The sequence below is a fragment of the Oncorhynchus mykiss genome, chromosome 5 (genome assembly GCF_013265735.2).
Source record: "Oncorhynchus mykiss isolate Arlee chromosome 5, USDA_OmykA_1.1, whole genome shotgun sequence".
Taxonomy (NCBI): domain Eukaryota; kingdom Metazoa; phylum Chordata; class Actinopteri; order Salmoniformes; family Salmonidae; genus Oncorhynchus; species Oncorhynchus mykiss.
In genome coordinates this window covers 84,291,362-84,319,253 of record NC_048569.1, presented here as the reverse complement: position 1 = coordinate 84,319,253, position 27,892 = coordinate 84,291,362, and the positions used below count along the sequence as shown (strand labels likewise).

General features: G+C 43.3%; 2 protein-coding genes and 2 non-coding genes across 17 annotated transcripts in view; 1 reads left to right on the top strand and 3 right to left on the bottom strand.

Annotated features, from left to right (window-relative positions):
- Window positions 1-798: 798 nt before the first annotated feature.
- Window positions 799-9,032, bottom strand: LOC110524699 (nuclear autoantigenic sperm protein). Of its 7 annotated transcripts, none has more exons than XM_021604560.2 (15): window positions 8,823-9,032; window positions 7,760-7,804; window positions 7,506-7,619; window positions 5,691-5,771; window positions 5,476-5,585; window positions 4,863-5,138; window positions 4,529-4,578; window positions 3,491-3,564; window positions 3,311-3,384; window positions 2,759-2,947; window positions 2,286-2,452; window positions 1,988-2,053; window positions 1,762-1,836; window positions 1,258-1,380; window positions 799-966 (listed from the first exon to the last, which is right to left on the bottom strand). In XM_021604560.2, the coding sequence occupies exons 1-15, from the start codon at window positions 8,858-8,860 to the stop codon at window positions 934-936; spliced, it is 1,515 nt and encodes a 504-aa protein (XP_021460235.2). In that variant the 5' UTR covers window positions 8,861-9,032; the 3' UTR covers window positions 799-933. The 7 variants fall into 7 exon arrangements, with proteins under 7 accessions (XP_021460235.2, XP_036834470.1, XP_036834471.1 ...); XM_036978575.1 differs by having other exon boundaries at window positions 4,529-4,575; XM_036978576.1 differs by having other exon boundaries at window positions 4,869-5,138.
- On the bottom strand, window positions 2,558-2,682 carry LOC118964762. Its single transcript, XR_005051955.1, has one exon. It is a non-coding gene; the product is annotated as a small nucleolar RNA SNORA16B/SNORA16A family (small nucleolar RNA).
- A 219-nt stretch (window positions 9,033-9,251) lies between the features above and the next one.
- On the top strand, window positions 9,252-9,324 carry trnar-acg. Its single transcript has one exon. It is a non-coding gene; the product is annotated as a tRNA-Arg (tRNA).
- Window positions 9,325-9,598: 274 nt separating this feature from the next.
- LOC110524697 (aldo-keto reductase family 1 member A1-B) overlaps window positions 9,599-27,892 on the bottom strand; it is a 30,505-nt gene continuing 12,211 nt past the window's right edge. For 3 of the 8 annotated variants that reach the window (XM_021604558.2, XM_021604559.2, XM_036978580.1), the window contains 8 exons: window positions 13,318-13,419; window positions 13,076-13,195; window positions 12,589-12,740; window positions 12,084-12,279; window positions 11,733-11,932; window positions 11,092-11,164; window positions 10,736-10,822; window positions 9,599-10,448 (listed from right to left, as the gene is read on the bottom strand). In XM_021604558.2, coding sequence (XP_021460233.1) covers window positions 10,383-10,448; window positions 10,736-10,822; window positions 11,092-11,164; window positions 11,733-11,932; window positions 12,084-12,279; window positions 12,589-12,740; window positions 13,076-13,195; window positions 13,318-13,413 — 990 coding nt within the window. In that variant the 5' untranslated portion in view covers window positions 13,414-13,419 and the 3' untranslated portion in view covers window positions 9,599-10,382. Of the gene's footprint in view, window positions 10,449-10,735; window positions 10,823-11,091; window positions 11,165-11,732; window positions 11,933-12,083; window positions 12,280-12,588; window positions 12,741-13,075; window positions 13,196-13,317; window positions 13,420-13,506; window positions 13,660-14,331; window positions 14,486-20,476; window positions 20,530-27,892 lie in introns of those variants that run through there. The other 5 variants (XM_036978582.1, XM_021604557.2, XM_036978583.1 and 2 more) reach the window with 5 other exon arrangements.

The following is a 27,892-nucleotide window of genomic DNA, read 5'->3' as shown; positions in this document are numbered from 1 at the left end:
GTCATGGGGTATTGTGTGTAGATTGATTTCATTTTAGATCAAGGCTGTAACATAACAAAATGAGGATCAAGTCAAGGGGTCTGAACACAGATGTTCAGACTGGATTGCTTTATTAGACTTTGATAGAAAACAAGCCGAGGCACCTGTAAAGTTCTACATTATCAATAAATGTAGATTTCTCAAGTCTTTCTACAGGAAGGTGTCCCACCAGCACGTTATGTACCGTCAGGATCAGTGGCGTCCTGAAACATGATTCCTATAGCATAGACTACTCCCCCCCCACTACTTATGAACACGTAATCACTTCACATCTTTTTGGGTGTACCATGTGGTGAGGTGAAGAGTACAAGTCCTTACCCTGGTCCTAAATGTGTTTGTGACCCCATAGGATATGTCTATGTTAAGAATCATTTGTTAACCCTGATCCTACTTGGACACAGATTTTAGTTAACCTTTGACTGCTATAGCCCCAAGCCAGACCAGTGATCGCCCAGCCAGCTCATACACGCCACCAGCCCGTACTGGGTCTGCCCTCGATACAGACGAGCATCATGTACAGCAATGTAAATACTGATGAGTGATATTTCTTGTTGTTGAAAAAGTCAGATGACCTCCCTGTAGGTTGTGCATCAGACCATGGGAAAACATGCCGACAGCTACACCACAGCCAAGGATTGTTGGCAGAGGCAGTAGTGTCACTAAACTCTACCCAGACAAATGACTAACCACTTGGTACCTACATTTTTTTTCCCAAGTTCAAATTAAACTAACCAAAAGTAGAATTCTGAAGACAAGTGATTCAGATATGCAAATATTAAACTTTTATTACTACAAGTATACAAAAAAAAAGTCAACAAGTGAGAGAATGTTCATATTTACAGAAAGTGTTAGGGGACAGGCATGCTCTGCTGGCTGGATGATCAGGAAGTCAAATCACGCAGAAGAGTCAGAGGACGGCTTGGCAGGCTATGGGAAAGGAAGAAAAAGAGTCAAACAGCATTAGTAGATGAGAAAGTTAAACGCCCGAACACCGCTTTAATCCAGAAACACCTACCATCCCTGTCAGGGGTCCATTAATACTGTTGAGATTAATCAGTTGGAGGATTTATGAAACCTGCACGAGTTTGTCATAGCACTCCGGTCTGTTCAAATGGGAAAAATAAAAACTGCACAGTCCCTTTCCTCAAGACACCACCAATACCAACTTCCTGCGCTGCACCCAACTCCACTGAGAATGAGTTAAACCTATCAACTCGCCTCCTGTGCCCCTTTCTCCTGGACTTCGTTGCTGGCAGAGCCGGAGTCGCCGCTGCCATTAACTGTAGTTTCCTGCTTGTTCTTTTTAGCATCTGTGTCCTTTATGGGGCTCTCCATTTTCCTCTGTACAGGAACACAAACCAAAGTCAGGTTCTCAACATTAACTCCCTCACCTCTACTGTAACCTGCTCTGACATTGCCACACGATCACAAAGCCACTGCACCACAACCAAAATAACGCTCAAAAGGAGAGGGGCATGAAAGCAAAGAAACCACCATTGGGGCAGTGGTCACCCTCAGAACGAAGAGAACGCAATAAATTCATGCAACATGAACATACTAGTATAGGGGGCATGGATTGATTGGACTTGAGTCTACTAGTCTCAGGCAGAGCACAGTGACCTGTAGACCAGGACATGATCAGCATCATCCAAACGTCACTGTCACCCCAGGCTGGGACTAGTAGTAAGTAGCAGAGTTAACGGTCAGGCAGGAGCACCTCACCTTTTTCCTGACCAGGTGGGAAATGTCTAACGCAGAGTTGGAGGACCCACCACCAGCTGCTGACGTGACAGCGGTCTGAAACACAGGACAAGGGAATTGGTCATGAACATCAGCTTGCTTACTTAAGTAACTGACATATAGGTCATTTGATTCAGTTGGCACAAGGTTTCATTCCAGGTGCAAGAAACATTTAAGATGGACTTCAAAAACAGACAAAATGACTTGCTTCAAATGCTGATGGTCCACTTTTTTCTGCTGAAGCTGGGAATGCAGATGAAGTAGAGGCCCCGGCCTGGAAGAACAGAAACCCACAGATCAATTGGAAAAAGTAGCTGGATCCTCAACTTCCTCATTAGAAGTCAAGTGGACTGGACTTCTTCCTTGAATAAATATTTACTAGAACTGCTATACCAAGTAACAGTCATTAGGACACATTTTAGATTAAAAGGAGCATTTCTTGGACAAGACCCTCCCCGTTTGACAATCAACACTGATCCTAGCCAGTATCCCACAGGTAGTCTCACCAGGGTCTGTTGTATGGCCACGGAGGCCGATCCTGCCGTCCTCTGACTCTCCTTGGCATCCTCCACCTTCTCAGCAATGTCAGGCAGCAGCAGCTTCAGCTCCTCCAGCTCAGTCTTCCCCTCCTCAGCACCATTCTCACCCTTGTCAAGCACCACCTGGAGCATGGCTAGACACAGAAACAAGGTATGCAAGTGACAGGTCAGAGATTGACATGTCATAGCTGGTGCTGTATCATGACTGTGCAGGTAGCTTTGAATCAAGTACAAAAAGTTAATGTCCTCACCCAAATTGTTGCTGATAAGATACAAGAAACCGAACAGCCAGTAAAATATGCTTTTGGTTCATTAACCAACTCAGCTGGGACAGTAGGCCGAAGCGGATTCGATAAGGGGTAACATTGGACTAGCAACACCTAGGTTGTGGGTTGAAAACACTAAAGTCTGCTAAAAATAATAATATTTATCCATCTTACCCAGGCGGCCCTCAATGACCTTGACAGAGCTGCTGTAGTGCTGGATGGCCTGGCTGTACTGGCCTGTGTAGCAGTAAGTCATTCCCAGCTGGTAATGAGTCTCAGCCAGCAGACGGCTGTGGGGGGGCAGGTGCTTCAGCTGCAGGGCCAGGCAATCCTGGAAGTCCTCCACCGCTGCAGGGTAGTTACCTGGGAGAAGCAGTGCCAAGCTGAGTATGAAGTGATTACAACTACAAACATCTGTCGTGGTGCAAGGATTTAAGACCCGAGGTAGAGCAGAGTTTCCTCACCCTGCTCCTCCAGTAACCACAACAGTACACATTTACTGTAACCTGGACAAGCACACCTGATTCAACTAATCACCAAGGTGTTTGTCCAGGGCTACAACAAAAACATGTACTGTTGCAGGGGGTACTCAGGGAACATGTAGAGGGAAGGGCAAGCTGATCTGAAATAGAGTCTGAAGTCAACATAACTACATGGCTGTGTTCAATAGGGCATGCTGTAGCAAAACATTTTAAAGACCCTACAAGGACCAGCACATAAACATACCAGATTCAGCACCAACTTCTCCCAGCTTCAGATAGGCCTGAGCTGCCATCAACTGGTCCGCTTCATTCTCCTTCCTGTTTGGATGAGGTGGTAAGGGGAAGCAGGTGAAAGTTAATCCATGGAAATCATGTACACTAAAAAGTTTGACTTTTACAGGGAGCACACAGTGGCTGAGTTGACCTTTTATAGATGACCTTGGCAACCTCTAGCATCTCCCAGGCCAGCTGCAGGTTACCTACTTCCTCTTCACTCTCCTACAAAATATGGGAAGTGTCAAACAAGGTTAGAACACTATACACACGTGTATGTGGACAACCCCTTCAATTTAGTAGATTCGGCTATTTTAGCCACCTTTCCAACAGTAAGTCAGATTTCTGCCCTGCTAGAACTGCCCGAGTCAACTGGAAATGTCTAAGAGCAAGAAAGGCTGAGCTGTAAAGTGTTAAGCAACGAACTCAGAAAGGGACTCAAGTGCTGAAGAGTAGAAATTGTCCATCGTAACGCACAGTTCCAAACTACCTCTGAAAACAACGTCAACACAATAACGGTTGTCGGGAGCTTCAGGAAATGGGTTTCCATGGTCGAGCAGCCGCACACAAGCCTAAGATCAGCAGACGCTTGGCATTGCATGGTGGAGCAGTGGAAACTTCTCTAGTGATGAATCACACTTCACCATCTGGCAGGCCAATGGACAAATCTGAGTTTAGCTGATGCCAGGAAAACACTACCTGCCCAAATGCATAGTGCCAACTGTAAAGTTAAATGGGGGAGGAAGAATGTCTGAAGGAGTTTATGGTCCGAGCTAGGCCCCTTAGTTCCAGCATACACTGACATTCAAGATGATTATGCTTCCATATCTACTGCAACATTTTGGGGAAGGCCCTTTCGGTTTCAGCATGACAATGCCCCATGCAAAGAGAGGTCCATAAAATAAATTGTAGGGATCAGTGTGGAAGAACTTGATTGACCTGCACAGAGCCCTGACCTCAACCCAGTCAAATACCTTTGGGAGGAATTGGCACACCGACTGTAGCCAGGCCTAAATGCCAACCTCACTAATGCTCGTGGCTGACTGGAAGCCAGTCCACACAGAAATGTTCCAACATCTAGTGGATGTTGGGGGGGGCACCATATTAATAGAATGATGAGTAGGTGTCCACATACTTTAAGTCATGTAGTGAGTCTTCATAAATTCATTGTGACAAAGGGATATCTTACCTTGTCGTCAGCAGTGCCTTCCCCTTCATCATCATCATCATCATCATCATCTAAGGGTGGATGCCAAAAGAACAGTAAGCCTAAATTGCAGTTGTACGTGTCAGGAAAACCAATAACTGTACATAACCAGAGACTGAGGAAAAGCTTGTCTTTAGTAGTAATGTGACAGAAGTGCAACGGTGCAGTGTAAAACTTCAATTTGCAAGAGAATAGTTCATTTACAATCCCTTTACAGCCCTACTGTAGATTAAACAGCAATTGTGCAAAATCCACATTTAACATCCTTCTGTCCCAATCCACGTGGTGCACCCAAACAGTCCTACACCAAGTCTACCTTCACCCTCTTCCTCAACTTCTTTGCCATTTCCATTCTGCTCTTCAGTCTTCACACCTTCCGCTTTCCCTTCAGGAGTCTTCTCCACCCCATTCACAGGAGGTTCGAAATGCTCGTTCCCATTCTTGACAGGAGACTTGGCAGCACCCTCAGCTGCACCCTCTTCCTCTGCTTCCATCTTCCCCTTTGGCTCAGTTGCCCCAGCTTCCCCATGAGTGGTTTCCTTCTCAGCCATTGCATCATAGACCTGCATTCGAAGCTCGTCCCTTGTTTCCTCTGAACCAGATGCATGAAACCTTGTTACATTGTTCACTAATATGCTATTAATGAGCGCATGTAAAAATGTATCTCCCTCTGCGCCCAGACCACGAACAAGTCCCCCACCACCGCCTCAGTGAACTGAGCAGACTGGTGAATGTGGCCCATTCCCTCTCAGATATAAGACTGCCATTAGAGGGCACCACCTTGCCCAGTGACCTATAATGCTAATGTCATAATGACACTTAACCTACCAACAAAAGCAGCAAGTTTGGCACTGTACTAGTCAATTGTAGAGAAATGCAACAAGCAGCCGTGAACAAAATGGTGCTCAGGTTGAGAAGCTACTGCTCACCATCCAAGTTGTCAGCGCTCTCAAACTTGGAGTTCTCCTGCTTCTCCCCCTCTTCGGATGACTCCTCAGGGACTCCCTCCAGAGCGTCACCCAGGACAGTGTTCTCCATCCTGCACCACCACAAGCAGCCACTTAATTTGAATATACATAACTCAGAGCATGGTGCTGGCAACAGCTGTTTAACTGAATACATGCAGTATCCTACTTCCACTTACCTGGCAAGCTCCAGCAGAGACTTCCCACACAGGAAGAAGGCCTCTCCACACTCATCTGCAGTGTCCCCATACCGCTCAGCCCTGAGGGAGAAGGGAATACAGTGTTTACTGGCTGATCTTCACCATTAGTCTGGATTTGCCTCCCTCCCCAGCAACTTTTGGTGTGCCAACAAATGGTTGGGCCAGCATACATGACCTGATCAACTTTGATACGCTGGTAAGAGATAATCCAATCATTTGTGAATTTGTTTCATAAAACACCCCTCATTTTGAAACAAATGTCTAGGAAGGCAGATTCAGACTGAATATAAACTCAGCAAAAAGGAAATGTCCCCTTTTCAGGACCCGGTCTTTCAAAGAATTCGTAAAAATCCAAATAACTTCAGATATTCGTAAAGGGTTTGAACAATGTTTCCCATGCTTGTTCAATGAACCACAGGTGCATGTTTATTAATTATGAAACGGTCATTAAGCCACTAACAGCTTACAGAAATTAGGCAATTAAGGTCACAGTTGTGAAAACTTAGGACACTAAAGAGGCCTTTCTACTGACCTTGAAAAACACCAAAAGATAGATGCCCAGGGTCCCCTGCGTGAACGTGCTGCAAGGAAGCATGTAGATGAGGCCAGGGCAATAAATTGCAATGTCCGTACTGTGAGACACCTAAGACAGCGCTACAGGGAGACAGGACAGACAGCCGATTGTCCTCGCAGTGGCAGACCACGTGTAACACCTGCACAGGATCGGTACAGCCGAACATCACCTGTGGGACAGTTAGGCAACATCTGCCCGAGTTATATCAGGAACGCACAATCTGTCCAAACTGTCCACAATAGGCTGGACTGAGGGCTTGTAGGACTATTTTAAGGCAGGTCCTCAGACGTCACCAGCAACAACGTCGCCTATGGTCACAAACCCACCGTCGCTGGACCAGACAGGACTGGCAAAAAGTGTTCACTGACAAGTCACAGTATTGTCTCACCAGGGGTGATGGTCGGAGTCGCGTTTATCGTTGAATGAATAAGCGTTACACCGAGGCCTTTACTCTGGAGTGGGACCGACTTGGAGGTGGAGGGGCTGTCATGGTCTGAGGCCGTGTGTCACAGCATAATTGGACTGAGCTTGTCGTCATTGCAGGCAATTTCAACGCTGTGCGTTACAGGGAAGACATCCTCCTCCCTTATGTGGTACCCTGCCTGTAGGCTCATCCTGACATGACAATGCCACCAGCCATACTGCTCGTTCTGTGTGTGATTTTCTGCAAGACAGGTATGTCAGTGAAGAGCCCAAATCTCAATCCCATTGAGCACATCTGGGACCTGTTGGAGCAGAGGGTGAGGGCTAGGGCCATCCCCCACAGAAATGTCTGGGAACTTGCAGGTACCTTGGTGGAAGTGGGGTAACATCTCACAGCAAAAACTGGCAAATCTGGTGCAGTCCATGAGATGCACAGCAGTACTTAATGCAGCTGGTGGCCACACCAGATACTGACTTACTTTTGAGCCCCCCTTTTGTTCAGGGACACATTCAATTTCTGTTATTCACATGTCTGTGGAACTTGTTCAGTTGTTGAATCTTGTTATGTTCATACAAATATTAAGGTTGCAGAAAATAAACTTAGTTGACAGTGAAAGGACTTATTTTTTTTGCTGAGTTTGTATCAATTGAGAGAATTGCAGAATTAACTTTAGGATGAGTCGTCCAGCAATGGGATCAGGTCAAGAGAAAATTCCATTACCAACATCAAATCCACAATGAGCCTCATAACATTTCATATTCACAGTTAATCCAAGTCATTTGGTCTCAGTACTCACAACATGCCACAAGCCTCCTGGAACACGTTGACTGCAGAAACTACGTCACCCATCACCAGATGCCTGTTCCCAGCACCAATCAATTTCTTTGCCTCAGCCATCACGTCGACTGAACTGTGGTACACGTCGGACAACCAAAATAATATTTTTGTATTTCACTTAAACCCATTGCATGAAAAGTCCCTGTGGAGTGAACTCAAGAACAAGTCAAACTTCATAAAATCAGTATAAATTCAGGAAGTGCAGTTTCTCACCTGTCTGCTGCAACAGCACTTGAAGAGCAGGACTTTTCTTCCATGCTGAAACAAAGTGACATTAATGCAGTCAGACTAACATTGTCTAGTCTAAATAACTTAAAACAAAAGTCCATTGTGAAAACCAAAGTTTTGCTGAGATGCCTGGTTTAAACCTTTTCCGACGCAAGGGCTGAAGGTACCCTTGGAGCAACAACCTCGTTCGTCTGTCGATAGACAGAAATCGCAGTATGGGAATGACAATTTTTCTATCGGATAGTCTTTAAAACCTGCTTCGAACGCAAGTGTTCTTCTCGGGAGTGCCGCCATCTAGGTAACGAGTGTTGGAATAACTTATTTTTTGCAAGTTTACACCGACTTCACTTAAACGGCGTTTGCGTTCAAACACCCGAATAGCTAAAAAGTGGCCTTCGTAGTTTACGTATAGGAAAGCTTTTTAAAATGTTCGTAGTTAGCTACCACAGGTCACCACAGCTAGCACGTGCATTTCTTGAGTATTGGTAGGTGAAATTGCTTCTTGCTTTGCTAGCTACCTACTTTTCTATGCAACTAACGTTAGCAAGCAAATATAATTATCTAACCAGTTCGGGCTAACGAACGTTGCTGGCTAAAGTAGGTAGTTAACTAATTAAAGCTGACGTTGGCCAAGAAAAATGAACGTTTTGAAGTGCAACAAAACATCGTCAAATTCGAGTGAACTGTAGCTACTCTGCTAATGTAATGCAATTCGTATCCATGCAAACTAGCTAACCGTAAGACTACGCTAACGTTTCATCTGCGGCTAGCGCCAACCTTTGGGTTAAGTGTAACGTTACTTAGCAACGTTAGCTAGTTGGCCGCCACTGGCCGTGACTGGCCGTGGAGCGGAACGTCTTGCTATGGTGCATGGGAACAATTTCTCCATAGATACCTGTTAATTAACGTTGACTAACAAGTTTCGACTAGTTATCTGTAGTACACCACGACTTAAAAACGCTGCTGTAGCTTGTAGGCAAGCAAACAGAACAGAGGCTAGATAACAAAGCAGAGATGGGTAGGCGAAGGCACACACAAATGGGCTCACCTTGAAGAGTTTGAAGCAGCTGCTGTTTCCTCAGGCATGTTAGTGAAGCGACTGAGACTATTTCGTGTAAATTAACACAGATGTGTCCAGGAATATATCAGGTTTAGCGCCTGTTCATTCTTTCACTTTGTTGGCGCTTTTAAATAGTGACACGGTGTAACGCTTCCGCTGAACTTTCAACTTGAATTTCACTGAACGCGGGAGATTACATTTAAAGGGGAACTACCATGATACAATGTAACATTATTAGAATCATTGCTTGATCGATCATCTGAAAGGCCATTCAACTAATCATCAAAATCATCAATCAATCCATTGCATGTAGCCAACTTTGTTACTGGTAAATACCAAACGTCAATATATTTTAGAACCTGATAAAATATATTATGTGCAGAATATATATCATTATTAAATTGTACGTTTTACAGCGGGCTAGTGGCGCAATGGATAACGCGTCTGACTACGGATCAGAAGATTCTAGGTTCGACTCCTGGCTAGCTCGTATCTTTTTCATGTCCCACATGCTCTTTGACTTCGGTTAGTTAGAAATAATAATTGACTGGTAAACGTACAGACAGCATATATATATATATAGAAGATCCAGCACAATAAAATAAGCATAAGCTAACGTCGAAATGTTCTAAAAGTCAAGAATCCTGCTTTCATCCAAGAGGTCCAGGGATGTCTTCATGACTGGGACATATTCTTTTTTTTAAATGTATTTTATATATGTGTCTATACTTTATTTTTATAAGAAGCTCAAGCTACTCATGGACTTGCAAGTAGGAAATATCTCTTTATGTTGAGTCGGTTGTAAAGCACTGGGCAGCAAGGTGATAGATGGGTTCAATATATTTAAAATACAAAACATATTTTTATTTTATTTAACTAGGCAAGTCAGTTTAAAACATAACACTGCCTATCCATAAACATGTCACTTCAGTGCTTTTGTGCAGCCCGAGTCCAAAAGCAGGTCAGACAGAGTTGTTAGACTGTTTCTGCATGTTAACTCCCCATTCATAGTTTTCCCTCCTGGTAAACAAGCATTGTAATTAACCCTCGTCAAAAAAGCAAACAGGGCAGTAACAAACAAAAAAATATTATGAAGAACATGCTATGTCCCAATACTCTCAAAAATACCCCTTTTCTTGTCACCCCACGCCACCATGACCAATGATCTGAAAGGAGATGGATTTTCCACAACCTTCTTTCCCCTTAAGCCAGGGCTGCCCAACCCTCTTCCTGGAGATCTACTGTCCTGTAGGTTTTCAGTCCAACCCTAATTTAGCGGTTCTGAATTCAGCAAGTTAAGGTCTTGTTGAGCAGCTAATTAGTAGCATCAGGTGTGTTAAATTAGGGTTGGACTGAAACCCCACAGGACTGTAGATCTCCAGGAAGAGTGTTGGGCAGCCCTGCCTTAAATGTCCCTCTTTCCCTTATCAAATCAGTGGTTAGGAAGGAGGAAGACATTTAATGGAATTGGGACACAGCCTTGGAGGGGGTTGAGGAAGGGGAGTGAGTTCCCAAGGCACAAAATAGGGCAGCAGAGTGGGGAATTGCTCAATAGGGGTCACTAAAGGGGTAGTGTGGATGTCCTGCATCCCTGGGGACGGGCTTCCCATCAACCTGCAACAACAATTGAAAAAAGTTACAAGCTAGCCAGGAGTCAAACCTAGAATTGACTTATCCGCAGTCCATTGCGCCACTAACCCACTGAAAACTTTATGGTGAAATGTCTACTTTCTTCTACCAGCTGATAACATACCACAGATATAGTATCAGCTCACTATACCACATTTTACTATTGTTAGCTGGCCATCACATAACCCATAGAAATTCAATAACAATACTATCTGGTCTCACTTCTGTTGTACACATATATATACCACTAGAAGAGCTCTAAATCCACTCACTGTGATAGTTGGTACAATGTAGCGCCAGCCTCTGTTCAATGCTGTTATACACTTCATCTCTTCCGCTTCAAGGGTAAAGTCAAAGACCTGAGGATGCACACACATTTAGATTAGGCGTACACTCAGTAGTCAAATAAATCATTATTACATGACTACATGATGGGACTTCTGCAAACAGTTTTATGAGATGGGTAGTAGTAGTGGTAGTAGTAGTAGAGTTTTTTGGTTTCTCGCACTAGTAGACTGAATTGTGCACCAATTTACAATTATAGATTGTCATCATACAATAGAACACTACAGAACCACAATACTTGTGAAAAATAGGCTTAGATAACAAAAAAATACAAAATATCCACCTGAATATTCTCTTTGATCCGAAATTCTGTCACACTTTTAGGGATCGTCACTATTCCTCGCTGTGTCTGCCATCTAGCAAAGAGACAAGATGTGCATGGTTTAATTTGGAGAGAAAAATTGTCTACATGAAAATCAGGATCTGACCACTAGACCATATGACTGTTTGTTTTAGTCATTTATTTAATTAATTATTGTGCTAGGTGGGGAGGTCTTAATATATTTGGTATGTGCTGTGTATACTGGTACATTTATCCTGCCTACCTAAAGAGGAATTGGGAAATGATAGATAATAGTTACGAGCTAACCTGGAGTAGAACCTAGAATCTTCTGATCTGTAGTTAGACGCGTTATCCATTGCGTAACTAACGCGCTTATTGGCTAAAGGCAAGGTGTGTGTTCTTGTTTGTGTGTTTATTTTACACCCGTCTCACTGTACAGGCCCTGACGCGAGAGGATGTGTTCATCACTTCTCAGTTGTGGAACCTGCTGATAGGCTCATGGCAGAATATCAGCTTATATTCTGTACTTAAATCAGTGTATTTCAGGTGTCTTTATTCCTGGCATTTGTATATGACATGGGGATGCTGGGTTATCATTGTGTAAAGAGTTCTAGGATAGAACATTATAGAACATTACTCACCTAAGGATAATTTGTGCTGGGGACTTGTTGTACTTCTTGGCCAGGGTGTCGATTGCTGCTTCATCCAGGAGGACGGGCTCATCAGGATGCTTCCATGCCCGATCCGGTGACCCCAGTGGGCTGTACGCTGTAATCACCAGGCCTCTGTCCCGGCAGTGTCCCAGCAACTCCACCTGAGCCAGATACGGATGGCTTTCCACCTGGAAAACAGAGAAACAAACAGTGGGCAGTGGGCTAGTGGTTAGACTCATGGCTAGCTCAGAAGCTTTTTCAATCGTTGCCCAACTGATCTTTAGGTAGGTAGCAAGGAATAATGTACGCACAGTCAGCACAAGCCACATATCTCCTTACCTGAAGCACAGTGGGTTTGATGTTGGCTACGGAGAGAACGTCGTCTATCTGTTTGCTGTTGAAGTTGGACAGGCCGATAGCCCTGACCAGGCCCTTTCCCACCAGCTTTTCCATGGCAGCCCAAGTCAGCTTGTAGTCGATGTCGTCGTACAGCAGGGTGCCGTCCTCCGACTTGGGGAAAGGAGCGTCACCTTGTCTGTGGGGAAGACAAGGGGAAGAGCAGGCATAATGTTAACTGTACAGTCATGATGACCCATGTACATGGTTTAAAAATTCAATAGGAGGACCATAGAGTTAGTTTAACTACACAGCCCCTGTAATGTGAATAGATCATTCAAAAAAATTGTAATAGCACGTGTACCCAAATCGGATTGAAATTAAAAGGAAATTCTGTCTGACAATTTTACACATTTATTTGCTGTAACATGTTCACGAATGCCAGTTATTATGCCTCTTTATAACAGAAGCAATGTTGAGTAGGCCAGATCCCATGGAGGCTACTCACTGGAAGGCGTAGGGCCAGTGGATGAGGTATAGATCCAGGTACTCCAGACTCAGCTCCTTCAGTGTCTTCAGCAGAGCGGGCTCCACATCCTCCGGGTGATGCTGTGTGTTCCACAGCTTGGAGGTGATAAACACATCCTCTCGCCTCAAGGCCTGTATACAGAGACAGGTGTAAACAAAGACCACACAAACCTTTTGACCCATCATTGGGCCAGTAGTGCAATGGGTAATGTGTCTTGACTACAAATGTGAGGTTTGACTCCTGGCTAGCTCGTAACTTATTTCAATCATTCACATGCCAAATATACTAGCAAGACTTTGTCCAGCTAGCACAATAATAACAGACCGACTCTGTCCATCTCAGTATCTGCCAATGGAGTCTATAGTACTAAGCCTTAGATACCATGTTTATAGTGCTCTGGTCGAAAGTAGTGCACTGAATTAGGGACTAGGGTGCCATCTGGGACGCAACCTTGGTGTTGACTTACTTTGTCAGGGCCAAGTGTCTCCTGCAGAGCTTCTCCGATCTCCACCTCGTTGCCATAGATGGCAGCACAGTCGATGTGACGGTAGCCAGCCTGCAAGGCCCAGATTACTGCCTGTTTAACCTGGAATACAGTCAACCCAACAAGACAACCACTGCTTACAAAAACCCAAACAGCAAGCTAATATTAATACTACACTGCAGATGAGTTAGGATAAATATTTGATGAAAAAGATGAACACCTACCTTGCCAGGTTCACTCTTCCATGTTCCCAGCCCAAGGAGAGGCATCTTCCGCCCGGTGTTGAGAACTGCAAAGTCATTTTTACCTGCCACTGCCATGTGTACCTGAAGACAGAGCAGAATCAAGATGTCAGTCAGGTAAAGCCTTTGTGATGTTCACATTGTGCATCTCAACATTGTGAAGTGGCTTACTCTTATTGTGTCCTTCAGATCACTGGTTTGCATTGCCTGTAAGTCTATGGGCCTAACAGGCGAGATAGATGTTGAAACTTTCAGCTTTTGGGGCCTCCTGTCTACTAGCACACTCCACTAAGCCTCCTGCCCATGGCTCATATGAACTGCTGCTGACTATCACATGACTTCCTTCCTGACCAAAGCATGGGTGGAAATTCGCGTTTCTGTGTCAACAGCTGCACGAGACCTGACCACACCTGGACCCTACTACTGTACTCTTTCTCAGCTAATAGTATTGATACCATTTTCAGCTAAATCAAACTGTCATTGTGAAATGTCATACAATAACAATAGTTTCATTACCATGGCCAGTAGAAATATCGAATCTGATCAATAATCACGATGCGCAATCTGGAGCAGAAACCGGCTGCGGTCAGACCAAAGCATGTCTGCAATCTATTGGTAATAAACGAGGTAGGGTGGACAAAGATAGAAATGCACAAAGGCAATATTCCAAAATATTGACATTTCATCGATAAATAATATTTCATGCATGCTTGAAGAAGCTAGCGATACAAATGTAATTCAGTGCTATGATGATCTCGATGTCACTTACGTATCATTTCCTCTACATTATTATTGGCGATTTAACGTTATCCTTTCATTTTTTGATAGTCAATTCACCTGCCTTATGCAACATATACGATTGAGAATCTGATCCAAGTAGATGTTATGTGCTGCATATTCACCCAGTCAGTGGACCCTAATTGAAATGAAACCAACAAAATACACACACTGTCGTACAAAACGTCTAGCAGCTGTATTCATAAACATCCCACTTACTGGTATCAATCTGCAAAAAAATTAATAACTCTCTTCTTCAAAGCCCTGGCCACAAATAGTCCAATTTTAGCTGTTCAACAAAATCCGACTTCATTTTGCTGATATTTCCGTTTCCAGGGTTTGATTCAAGAGGACTGTCACCATAGAGATATATAGACTACTCATAATGGAGGGGTGTGATATATGGCCAGTATACCACTGCTAAGGGCTGCTAAGGGCTGTTCTTATGCACGCAACACGGTGTGCCTGGATACAGCCATATACAGCCATATACCACAAACCCCTAAGGTGCCTTATTGCTATTATAAACTGGTTACCAATGTATGTAATTAGAACAGTGAAACAAATGTTTTGTCATACCAGTGCTATGCAGTCTGATATACCATAGATTTCAGACAATCAGCATTCAAGGCTCGAACCAACCAGTTTATAAAGCCCATTTTAACATGGACATTGACATTGAGGGCTTCTACCATACTTCTGCCATTTTAAAGTAGTAAAAGTTGTCAACTGGGTGGTGATCACTTATGTATATAAACTCCAGATTTCTGATGCTATGCATTGGCCATTAAGAGGCTTTGATGCCACTGTATGGCCATATTGGCACTCCCAAGTAGGAGCAGTCCACCATATGAATGAGGGACAGTACCATTAGTAATCTCTAAACAAATTAGTTTAAAAATATATATTTAAAAAATATCATTATTTTATTTGTATGTTTAGCTCACATGATATAATTTCAAAGTATGCATTAATGTGTCTGTAATAGAATAAATGTGGTAAAAACAAATGTAGACATTAATAAATGCATTTTCTATAGCTTCCAAAATGTTTTTTACAACAGTGAGGGAGTGCCAAGATGGAGGCATTTATTGGTGGGGATTCCTATGGACTGTAGCCTCAATGGCACTGCCTGTGCGATCACAGATATAAAGATGAGTCCTCTATATATCTCTATGGCTATCACAGTCCGTTCAAAGGGCTTCATTTTTCTGTGCAAGAAACCATCTAGATTTAACAATTGATTTATATATACACTAGATTACCTTTTGGGGGCGCTGTGTTGAAGCCGACGCGCCTCCATCTTGGCACTCCCTCACCATAGAAAAACATATTTTGGAAGCTATAGAAATTTATTTATTAATGTCTACATTCGTGTTTGCCACCTTTATTCTATTATATACATCTTAATGCATAATTTGAAATTATATTATGTGAGCTAAAAAAAATAAAAAATAAAAAAATATTTTCCTTTTAAGTATAATACTTAAATATATGTAATTTTTTTCCTTGTAACATTTAATTGAAATACTGTAGAATTCCATTCATTCATATGGAGGACTGCTCCAACCACTGCTTGGTTTTAAACTAATTGGTATGACAAAACATTTGTTTTTACTGTTCTAATTACATTGCTAACCAGTTTATAATAGCAATATTTTACCCCCAATTTTGTGATTACAATCTTGTGTCATCGCTACAATGGGCTCGGGAGAGGCGAAGGTTTAGCCAACCCGAAACATGACCCGCCAAAACACGCTTCTTAACACCGCCCGCTTAACCCAGAAGCCAGCTGTACCAATGTCGGAGGAAACACTCTTCAACTGATGACTGTGGTCAGCCTGCAGGCTTCCGGCCCTCCACAAGGAGTCGCTAGAGCGCAATGAGCCAAGTAAAGCCCCGCCGGCCAAACCCTCCCCTACCCCATACGACGCTGGGCCAATTGTGCGCCGCCCTATGGGACTCCCGGTCACAGCCGGTTGTGACATAGCCTGGGAACGAACCCAGGTCTGTAGACCGCTGCGCCACTCGGGAGGCCCCAAATCAAATTAGATTTTAAAGCTAGCTTTGAGTTAGCTTGCTTAAAGGGATTGTTCACTTAAATTACTAAATATCATTGATTTCCTTACCCTGTACACAGTCTATGGACAAGGACAAGCTATGACAGCAAGCCATGCTTTGGTTTAGTTTCCCTGACAATGTTTTAGCATTTTTGACACAATTCCCATTCAAGTCATGGTACCTACAGAGCCTTCGGAAAGTATTCAGACCCCTTGACTTTTTCCACGTTTTATTACATTTACATTACAGCCTTTTTCTAAAATTGCTTTAAAAAATGTTTCATCAATCTACACACAATACCCAATAATGACCAAGCAAAAACAGGTTTTTAGAATTTTTAGCTACTTGATTAAAAAAAAACTATGACACTTACATACAGTGGGGCAAAAAAGTATTTAGTCAGCCACCAATTGTGCAAGTTCTCCCACTTAAAAAGATGAGAGAGGCCTGTAATTTTCATCATAGGTACACTTCAACTATGGCAGACAAAATGAGAAAAAAAATCCAGAAAATCACATTGTAGGATTTTTAATGAATTTATTTGCAAATTATGGTGGAAAATAAGTATTTGGTCAATAACAAAAGTTTATCTCAATACTTTGTTATATACCCTTTGTTGGCAATGACAGAGCTCAAACGTTTTCTGTAAGTCTTCACAAGGTTTTCACACACTGTTGCTGGTATTTTGGCCCATTCCTCCATGCAGATCTCCTCTAGAGCAGTGATGTTTTGGGGCTGTTGCTGGGCAATACAGACTTTCAACTCCCTCCAAAGATTTTCTATGGGGTTGAGATCTGGAGACTGGCTAGGCCACTCCAGGACCTTGAAATGCTTCTTACGAAGCCACTCATTCGTTGCCACTCCTTCGGTGTGTTTGGGATCATTGTCATGCTGAAAGATCCAGCCACGTTTCATCTTCAATGCCCTTGCTGATGGAAGGAGGTTTTCACTCAAAATCTCACGATACATGGCCCCATTCATTCTTTCCTTTACACAGATCAGTCGTCCTGGTCCCTTTGCAGAAAAACAGCCCCAAAGCATGATGTTTCCACCCCCATGCTTCACAGTAGGTATGGTGTTCTTTGGATGCAACTCAGCATTCTTTGTCCTCCAAACACGACGATTTGAGTTTTTACCAAAAAGTTATATTTTGGTTTCATCTGACCATATGACATCCTCCCAATCTTCTTCTGGATCATCCAAATGCTCTCTAGCAAACTTCAGACGGGCCTGGACATGTACTGGCTTAAGCAGGGGGACACGTCTGGCACTGCAGGATTTGAGTCCCTGGTGGCGTAGTGTGTTACTGATGGTAGGCTTTGTTACTTTGGTCCCAGCTCTCTGCAGGTCATTCACTAGGTCCCCCCCGTGTGGTTCTGGGATTTTTGCTCACCGTTCTTGTGATCATTTTGACCCCACGGGGTGAGATCTTGCGTGGAGCCCCAGATCGAGGGAGATTATCAGTGGTCTTGTATGTCTTCCATTTCCTAATAATTGCTCCAACAGTTGATTTCTTCAAACCAAGCTGCTTACCTATTGCAGATTCAGTCTTCCCAGCCTGGTGCAGGTCTACAATTTTGTTTCTGGTGTCCTTTGACAGCTCTTTGGTCTTGGCCATAGTGGAGTTTGGAGTGTGACTGTTTGAGGTTGTGGACAGGTGTATTTTATACTGATAACAAGTTCAAACAGGTGCCATTAATACAGGTAACGAGTGGAGGACAGAGGAGCCTCTTAAAGAAGAAGTTACAGGTCTGTGAGAGCCAGAAATCTTGCTTGTTTGTAGGTGACCAAATACTTATTTTCCACCATAATTTGCAAATAAATTCATTAAAAATCCTACAATGTGATTTTCTGGATTTATTTTAATTTTATTTTTTCTCATTTTGTCTGTCATAGTTGAAGTGTACCTATGATGAAAATTACAGGCCTCTCATCTTTTTAAGTGGGAGAACTTGCACAATTGGTGGCTGACTAAATACTTTTTTGCCCCACTGTAAGTATTCAGACCCTTTACTCAGTACTTTGTTGAAGCGCCTTTGGCAGCGATTACAGCATCGAGTCTTCTTGGGTATGACAATACAAGCTTGGAACACCTGAATTATGTAAAATGTCAACAAAATTAGGTTGCTGTTACTCCCGTCCATACATCTGTTGCAGAATGCAGCCTTTTGACAGCATGTACTAAAGTCAATTTAATTGTTCAGCAGTCTTATGGCTTAGGGGTAGAAGCTGTTAAGGAGCCTTTTGGTCCTAGACTTGGCGCTCCGCGACCGCTTTTCTCTGCTACCACACGGAAAGCAGTACCGGAGCGCCAAGTCTAAGACCAAAAGGCTCCTTAACAGCTTCTACCCCGAAACCATAAGACTGCTGAACAATTAATCAAATGGCCACTGGACTATTTACATTGACCCCCCCATTTGTTTTTGTACACTGCTGCTACTCGCTGTTTATCATCTATGCATAGTCACTTCAAATTATCTCTAACCTGTACCGGTACTGGTATGTAGCCCTGTTATTGTTATGTTATTGTGTTACTTTTGATTATTTTTTGCTTTAGTTTATTTGGTAAATATGAACTCTTCTTGAACTGCACCGTTGGTTAAGGGCTTGTAAGTAAGCATTTCACAGTAAAGTCTACTCTTGTTGTATTCGGCACGTGACAAATAAAGTTTGATTTTATTTCATCTACACTTGCATTAGTCCCCTCGTTTGGTGATTGGCATTTAGGCTGTGACAACAAAAAGGCAGCAGACAGACCTGCAGTATGTTTTAGCAGGGATGTTTGGTAGGGTGACCTGATCTGTAAATGAAAATAATTTTGTCAAACAGATTGTGAACCCAAAGTAGTGGCGACCCATCATTCAGGGCAGGTGGGGCAGAGTTTGAGACAGCAGGTGCGCTACCTTGTCCGGGACAAGGTAGCATGTCCAGTGAATAGGTCAGGGTTCCCTAGCCACTGGCAGAACATTTGAAACTGGAGGAGCAGCACGACCAAGACAGGAGAATTACACCAGATATAACAGACTGACCCTAGCCCCCTGGCACACAGACTATTGCAACATAGATACTGGAGACTGAGACAGGGGTGGGTTGGGTGACACTGGCCCCGTCCCGACAATAGCCCCGAACAAGGCCAACAGGGCAGGATATAACCCCACCCACTTTGCCAAAGCACAGCCCCCACACCACTAGAGGGATATCAACAGACCACCAACTTACTACCTTGAGAAAAGGCTGAGTAGAGCCCACGAAGATCTCCACCGCATGAGCCCGAGGGGGTGCAAAACCGGACAGGAATATCATGTCTGTGACTCAACTCACTCAAGTGACACACCCCTCCTTGGGGCGGCATGGAAGAGCACTAGTAAGCAAGTGACTCAGTCACTGTAATAGGCTCAGAGGCAGAGAATGCCAGTGGAGAAAGGGGAGCCGGCCAGACAGACAGAGCAAGGGCCGTTCGTCGCTCTAGTGCCTTGCCGTTCACCTTCGATACCCCTGGGCCAGAATACACTCAATCATAGAACCTACTGAAGAGATGAGTCTTTCATTAAAGACTTAAAGGTTGCGAACGAGTCTGCGTCTCTCGCATGGATAGGCAGATCATTCCATAAAAATTGATCTCTATAGGAGAAAGCCCTGCCTCCAGCTGTTTGCTTAGAAATTCTAGGGACAATAAGGAGGCCTGCGTCTTGTGACAGTAGAGTACGTGTAGGTATGTACCTCAAGACCAAATAGGAGAGATAAGTAGGAGCAAGCCCATGTAATGCTTTGTATAAGCAGTAAAACCTTGTATGAGCAGTAAAACCTTGGAAAAAAACGACCCTTGTTCTGAATTCTGTTGCTGTACATTTCAAAAGTGCTGAACAAATAGTTATATTGACTACGTCTGCTCTAGCTCGCTCATTAATGTCCTAGTAAAAATTACGAATTGCATCTTATCCGCTCGTCGTCTCCTTATGCCATAGTTTGTACATCTTAATTGTCAGTAGAAACCACATTTGTTTGACATTGTAGTATTGTGCACATGCTAGGCACGGATGTTAGGGGGACTCACAACTCGCATCATATTTGTTCTATGTAGAGTAAGATGACTGCAAGGATATTCAACTAGTAGGCATAAACCACCTGAATATTGATATTCATTCATTTTTTCTTAAAGGTTTGGGGATTTTGAGAAATTAATTGTTATAACAAGAACATTTTCAATCCCCCAGCACTTGGGAAACACAGATCAGGGGTGGCAAACTGTCTGAATAAAGTGTCAAACCACCTACAAAATATGATGAAAAAAATATTGGCATACTTAATATTTTATTCCCCCTTAATCTCAAAGGTACAGGTCATCAGGCAGGCTCAGGAGGGTGAGAACATAAAGACTGGGGAAACAGCTGGAGCTGAGACACAAACCGCTGGTTGACTTGAACTAACAGGACAAACTGAGAACACAGATCTAAATAGACATGGGATAATGGGGAAATGGGCAACACCTGGAGGGGGGTGGAGACCATCACAAAGACAGGTGAAACAGATCACTGTGTGACAACACCTGTCGTATTTGGCGTATGTGACAAATTGATTTGATTAACCCATTTAAATAAATATTGATCACATTCTTTGCGTATGATCATATATTTTGATATATTGAATGTTAATATTGTGAACCTATGTTATCTATTTTTACCTCCTGTTTCATGAAGTGATATTACTGAGTACTGCCCCTATATATAGGACCTTCCAACCTCACCTGGGATATGGATGCTTGATGAAGACCTAAGGGTCGAAACATTGTTATAAACAAAATCACCTGTGAGCATAAGCAGCAGTGTGCAACCTTCTACTTTTAGTTTTCCATAAATTCACCTACAGCTCCAGCACCTGCAAAGAGTGCATTGATGTGCGTATGTTCTTCAGCTTTTGTAGATTAACCATGGCCAGCAGATGTATTGGTTTTAGTGACAGGTTCGTTTTAGTGACCGGGTAGTTTTAGTCGCAGGCTGCTGCAGGGGTACTGCTGGATACTATTGGGGCTGGCACAAACCAGATGTTCAAAGCGCTTCCTTTTTCTGTGTAAGAAAAAAACTGTCCAGATGTAACCAGTCTCTGACTACCAAAATGGTAGGACCTTTTCTGCTGACCTATGATGATGACAATAGAATTACATATAGAATAGTAATCTAATAGGATCTCACTGATAATGACCATGTACAATAAACAATGGAATGCAGAATATTAGATTCTCTTTTTATATATTTAGAAATGTGAGAGATACATGTGATGGAAATGTATGCTATTTCAACCATGGGAAATTGTTTACGGTTCTTCATAATGCTATTAGCTAGGTAGGATCACAGTTTCAACCATTTACTGATCCTAAACATTTTGTAAAACATTTTGGTAATTTAGCCTAGTAGATAGCGACGCACAGTCAGTGCATTCAACTAAGGTAGGACGTTAGGAAAGACTTTGTGCAAACTGGAAACCGCATATCCTGAGGCTGCATGTATTGTAGCTGGGGACTTTAATAAAGGAAATCTGAGAAAAAAGGCAACCAAAGTTTTATCAACATATTTCCTGCGCTACTTGCTCATTGAGGACTCTCGATTGCAACTCCCCTTTCCGGCCGGCTCTCAGGCCCTTCCCCGCCCACCCTTTGGCAAATCAGATCACGCCTCCATTCTGCTCCTCCCTTCCTATAGGCAGACACTTAAACCGGAAGTACCCGTGGTAAGGACTGTTCAACGTTGGTTTGACCAATAGGAATCTATGCTTTAAGATTGTTTTGATCATGCGGACTGGGGAACTGTATGTTCAGGGTTGTCTCTGAGAATAAAATTGACATATACACTGACTCGGTGATTGAGTTCTACAGGCAGGGCATAGAGGATGTTGTTCCCACTGTGATCATTAGAACTTATCCAAACCAAAACCCTGGATATATGTCATCAGTCACACAAAACTGAAAGCACTAACAACCGCAGATAAAATACCAACCAGAAACCATTGATTACAGGCAACACGGACGGATTACCAGGATGTGTACTGCGAGCATGCGCTGACCAACTGGCAAGTGTCTTCAATTACATTTTCAACCTCTGCCTGTCTGTAATACCAACATGTTTTAAGCAGACCACCTATCACATTTCAGGTAAGACCCAAATGCAGACTGTGTTGAAGTAACAATGTTTATTACAGCAACAGGGGCAGGCAAACAATAGGTCAAGGCAGGCAGGGGTAAAGGTACAAGACAGCAGGCAGGGTCAGGTCAGGCAGAGGTCAGTAATCCAGAGCAGTGGGGCAAAGGTACAGGACGTCAGGCAGACACAGGGTCAGGGCGGGGAGAAAAAGGTAAAAACCGGGAAAACCAGGAACAATCAAAAGACAGGAACAGAAAGGAAAAACGCTGTGAGGCATGACGAAACAAAAACTGGCGGCAGACAAACGAGAAAAAAGGAATAAGTACCCAGGGGATAATGGGGAAAATGGCCGATACCTGGAGGGGTTGGAGACAAGCACAAGGACAGGTGAAACAGATCAGGACGTGACACCACCATTGTGCCTGTGCCCAAGAACACTAAGGTAATCTGCCTAAATGACTACCGACCTGTAGCACTCATGTCTGTAGCCTTGAAGTGCTTTGAAAGGCAGGTGATGGCTCACATCAACACCATTATCCCAGAAACCCTAGACCCAATCCAATTTGCATACCGCCCCAACAGATTCACAGATGATGTCATCTCTATTGCACTCCACACTGACCTTTCACACCTCAACACAGGGGTCCCTCAGGGGTGCGTGCTCAGTCCCCTCCTGTACTCCCTGTTCATTAATGACTGCACGGTCAGGCACGACTTCAACACCATCATTAAGTTTGCTGATGACACAACAGTGGTAGGCCTGATCACTGACAACGACGAGACAGCCTATAGGGAGGAGGTTAGAGACCTGGCCATATGGTACCAGGACAACAACCTCTCCCTCAATGTGATCAAGACAAAGGAGATGATTGTACACTACAGGAAAAAGAGAAAGGAGCACGCCCCCATTCCCATCGACGAGGCTGCAGTAGAGCAGGTTGAGAGCTTCAAGTTCCTTGGTGTCCACATCACCAACAAACTAACATGGTCAAAGCACACCAATACAGTCGTGAAGAGGGCACGACAAAACCTATTTTATTTGGCATGGGTCCTCAGATCCTCAAAAGGTTCTACAGCTGCACCATCGAGAGCATCCTGACTGGTTACATCACTGCTTGGTTTGGCAACTCTCGGCCTCTTGGAGACCACAAGGCACTACAGAGGGTAGTGCGAACGGCATGGTACATCACTGGGGCCAAGCTTCCTGCCTTCCAGGACCTCTATATCAGGCAGTGTCAGAGGAAGGACCTATAAATTGTCAAAGACTCCAGCCACCCTAGTCATAGATTATTCTCTCTGCTACCGCACGGCAAGCAGTACCGGAGCTCCAAGTCTAGGTCCAAGAGGCTTCTAAACAGCTTCTACCCCCAAGCCATAAGACTCCTGAACATCTAATGAAATGGCTACCAGACTATTTGCGTTGCCCCCTCCCTCTCTTTTACACCGCTGCTACTCTCTGATTTTACCATCTTTGCATAGTCTCTTTAATAACTCTACCTACAATGACTCTGTACCGGTACCCCCTGTATGTATATAGTCTCGCTATTGTTATTTAACTGTTGCTCTTTAATTCCTTGTTACTTTTATATCTTATTCTTATCTGTATTTTTTAAACTGCATTGTTGGTTAGGGGCTCATGAGTAAGCATTTCACTGTAAGGTCTACTACACCTGTTGTATTCGCGGGAATGTGACAATTACATTTTTTTTTTTACCTCGGCAAGGTGCCTGGGAACATGTACGGGTACAAAAAGTCCAGCTATACCTGCCATAATGTAATCAAACAGGCAATTCAACAGCTCAGACACGAGAAGTATGTGGCAGGGTCTACAGACAATCACAGATTACAAAAGGAAAACCAGCCACGTCGTGGACACCAAAGTCTTGATTCCGGACAAGCTAAACACCTTCCTCGCCTGCTTTGAGGATAACACAGTGCCACCTACGCGGCCTGCTGTGAGTAAGACATTTAAGCGTGTTAACCCTCACAAGGCTGTCGGCCCAGACGGCATCCCTAACCGCGTCCTCAGAGCATACAAAGACCAGCTGGCTGGAGTGTTTATGGACATATTCAATCTCTCGCTATCCCAGTCTGCTGTCCCCACATGCTTCAAGATGTCCACCATTGTTCCTGTACCCAAGAAAGCAAAGGTAACTGAACTAAATTACTATCGCCCCGTAGCACTCACTATGGTCATCATGAAGTGCTTTGAGAGACTCGTCAAGGATGATATCATCTCTACCTTCCCTGACACCCCAGACCAACTTCAATTTGTTTACCGCCCCAATAGATCCACAGACGATGCAATTGCCATCCCACTGCACACTTCCCTATCCCATCTGGACAAGAGGAATACCTATGTAAAAATGCTGTTCAGTGACTATAGCTCAGCATTCAACACCATAGTACCCTCCAAGCTCATATTTAAGATCGAGGCCCTGGGTCTGAGGCCCTGGGGCCCTGTGCTACTGGGTCCTGGACTTCCTGACGGGCTGCCCCCAGTTGGTGAAGGTAGGAAACAACACCTCCACTTCGCTGATCCTCAACACTGGGGCCCCAAAAGAATGCGTGCTCAGCCCTCTCCTGTACTCCCTGTTCACCCATGACTGCGTAACCACACACGCCTCCAACTCAATCAAGTTTGCAGACGACACAACAGTCGTAGGCTTGATTACCAACAATGACGAGACAGCCTATAGGGAGGAGGTGAGGGTCCTGGGAGTGTGGTGCCAGGAAAATAACCTCTCACCCAACATCGACAAAACAAAGGAGCTGATCGTGGACTTCAGGAAACAGCAGAGGGAACACGCCCCTATCCACATCGATGGGACCGCAGTGGAGAAGGTGGAAAGCTTCAAGTTCCTCGGGGTACACATCACTGACAAACTGAAATGGTCCACCCACACAGACAGTGTGGTGAAGAAGGAGCGACAACGCCTCTTCAACCTCAGGAGGCTGAAGACATTTGTATTGGCACCTAAAACCCTCACAAACTTTTACATATGAACAATTGAGAGCATCCTGTCAGGCTGTATAACTGGTACAGCAACTGCACCGCCCGCAACTGCAGGGCTCTCCAGAGGGTGGTGCGGTCTGCACAACGCATCACTGGGGGCAAACTACCTGCCCTCCAGGATGACTATACCTGATGTCACAGGAAGGCCAAAAAGATCATCAAGGACAACAACCACCCAAGCCACAGCCTATTCACACCACTATCATCCAAAGGGCAAGGTCAGTACAGGTGCATCAAAGCTGGGACCGAGAGACTGAAAAACAACTTAAATCTCAAGGCCATCTGACGTTTAAATAGCCATCACTAGCACATTAGAAGCTGTTGCCCTATATACATAGACTTGAAATCCCTGGCCACTTTAATAATAGAACACTAGTCACTTTAAAACCTCTACAGGATCGGTGTCCCCCCGTAGGACGGTTGAGCTAATGTGAGCTAATGTGATTAGCATGAGGTTGAAAGTAACAAGAACATTTCCCAGGACATAGACATATCTGATATGGGCAAAAAGCTTCAATTCTTGTTAATCTAACTGCACTGTCCAATTTACAGTAGCTATTACAGTGAAATAATACCATGCTATTGTTTGAGGACAGTGCACAGTTTTGAACTTTCAAATGTATCAATAAACCAATTAGGTACATTTGGGCATACTTGACACAACATTTTGAACAGTAATACAATGGTTCATTGGCTCAGTCTAAAACTTTGTACATACACTGCTGCTATCTTGTGGCCAAAATCTCAATTGTGCCTAAACATCTTTGCATTTCAAAGATGATGAAACAAAAAAAGCATGTTTTTTGCTTTATATTATCTTTTACCAGATCTAATTTGTTATATTCTCCTACATTAATTTCACATTTCCACAAACTTCAAAGTGTTTCCTTTCAAATGGTATCAAGAATATGCATATCCTTGCATCAGGTCCTGAGCTACATGCAGTTAGATTTGGGTATGTAATTTCAGGTGAACATTTTAAAAAAGGGTCAGATCATTATAACTTTTACATATTTTGCAATTCTTATCTCATATGCATATATTGTATTCTATCCTATTCTACTGTATCCTAGTCTATGCCGCTCTGACATTGCTCACCCAAGTATTTATATATTCTTAATTCCATTCCTTTACTTTAGATAGTGTGTATTGTTGTGAAATTGTTAGATATTACTTGTTAGACATTACTGCACTGTTGGAGCTAGAAACACAAGCATTTCGCTACACATGCAATAACATCTGCTAAACACGTGTATGTGACAAATACAAATGTATTTACATTTTATAGTAAGAAAATGGAGAATCCATGTAAATGTTCAACTCAAGGTGTCAGAAAATAAAAAATGTAAAAAATGTTTTCACGTGACCCATCCAGTGTACTGTAAACATATATTTTTTAAATGGAACCACCACCCCTTCCCCATCATAGATTCAACTCTAAATAATGTTTACAACCACAAATAACAATAACTGTAGCAACCCAGTGTTTATAAATGTGGATATCAACTTTGCCATTTCAGCATGCTTTTGTGGAACATCCGATGCCCAGCAGAGCTAAGGGCTAGATGGTTGAGGGTTTGTCGACCACCACTGACGAGCCTACTCTTCCTGGCTGTTTCATTAACCCACACTCCATTTCTAATTATATAAAATATATGCAACAGACTTTCCACCAACAGGTTTCTGTGCCAACAGGTTTCTGTAGACAACCAATAAACAAAGCATACAGACATTGGGCATTTCAATATCATGGTTTGCATTTGCTGCAAAAAATGTGTCAAAGAAATTAACTTCATGTCCTGAATACAAAGCATTATGTTTGGGGAAAACCCAAACACTGAGTACCACTCTTCATATTTCAATTATGGTGGTGGCTGCATCATGTTATTGGTACAGTATGCTTGTCATCGGCAAGGACTAGGGAGTTTTTTGGGGGATAAAAATAAACAGAATAGAGCTAAGCACAGGCAAAATCCTAGAGGACAACCTGGTTCAGTCTTCAGACACTGGGAGACAAATTCAATACCCTAAAACATAAGGACAAATATACACTGGATTTGCTTACTAAGATGACATTGAATGTTCCTGAGTGGCCTTGTTACAGTTTTGACATAAACTGTCTTGAAAATGGCTGTCTAACAATGATCAACATCCAACTTGACAGAGCTTGAAGAATTTCAAAAAGAATGTGAAATATTGTAAAATCCAGGTGTGCAAACCTCTAGAGACTTATCCAGAAAGACTCACAGCTGTAATCACTGCCGAAGGTACATCTACAAAGTATTGACTGAGGGGTGTGAATACTTATGTAAATTTTATATTCCTGTATTTAATTTTTCAATAAATTAGCAAACATTTCTAAAAACGTGTTTTCACTTTGTCATTGTGGGGTATTGTGTGTAGATGTGCGAGAAAAAAAAGGGGGTAGGAATATTGTCTGAAGGCACTGTAGTAGGCCTACCCAGTATCAAAGGCTTGGCTTGACAATCTCAGAATGTCATTAACCTTTTTGGTGTTTTGTAAGAGATATCTCTTTACATTCATGAAATGGCCGCTGCACAGTTTGGAT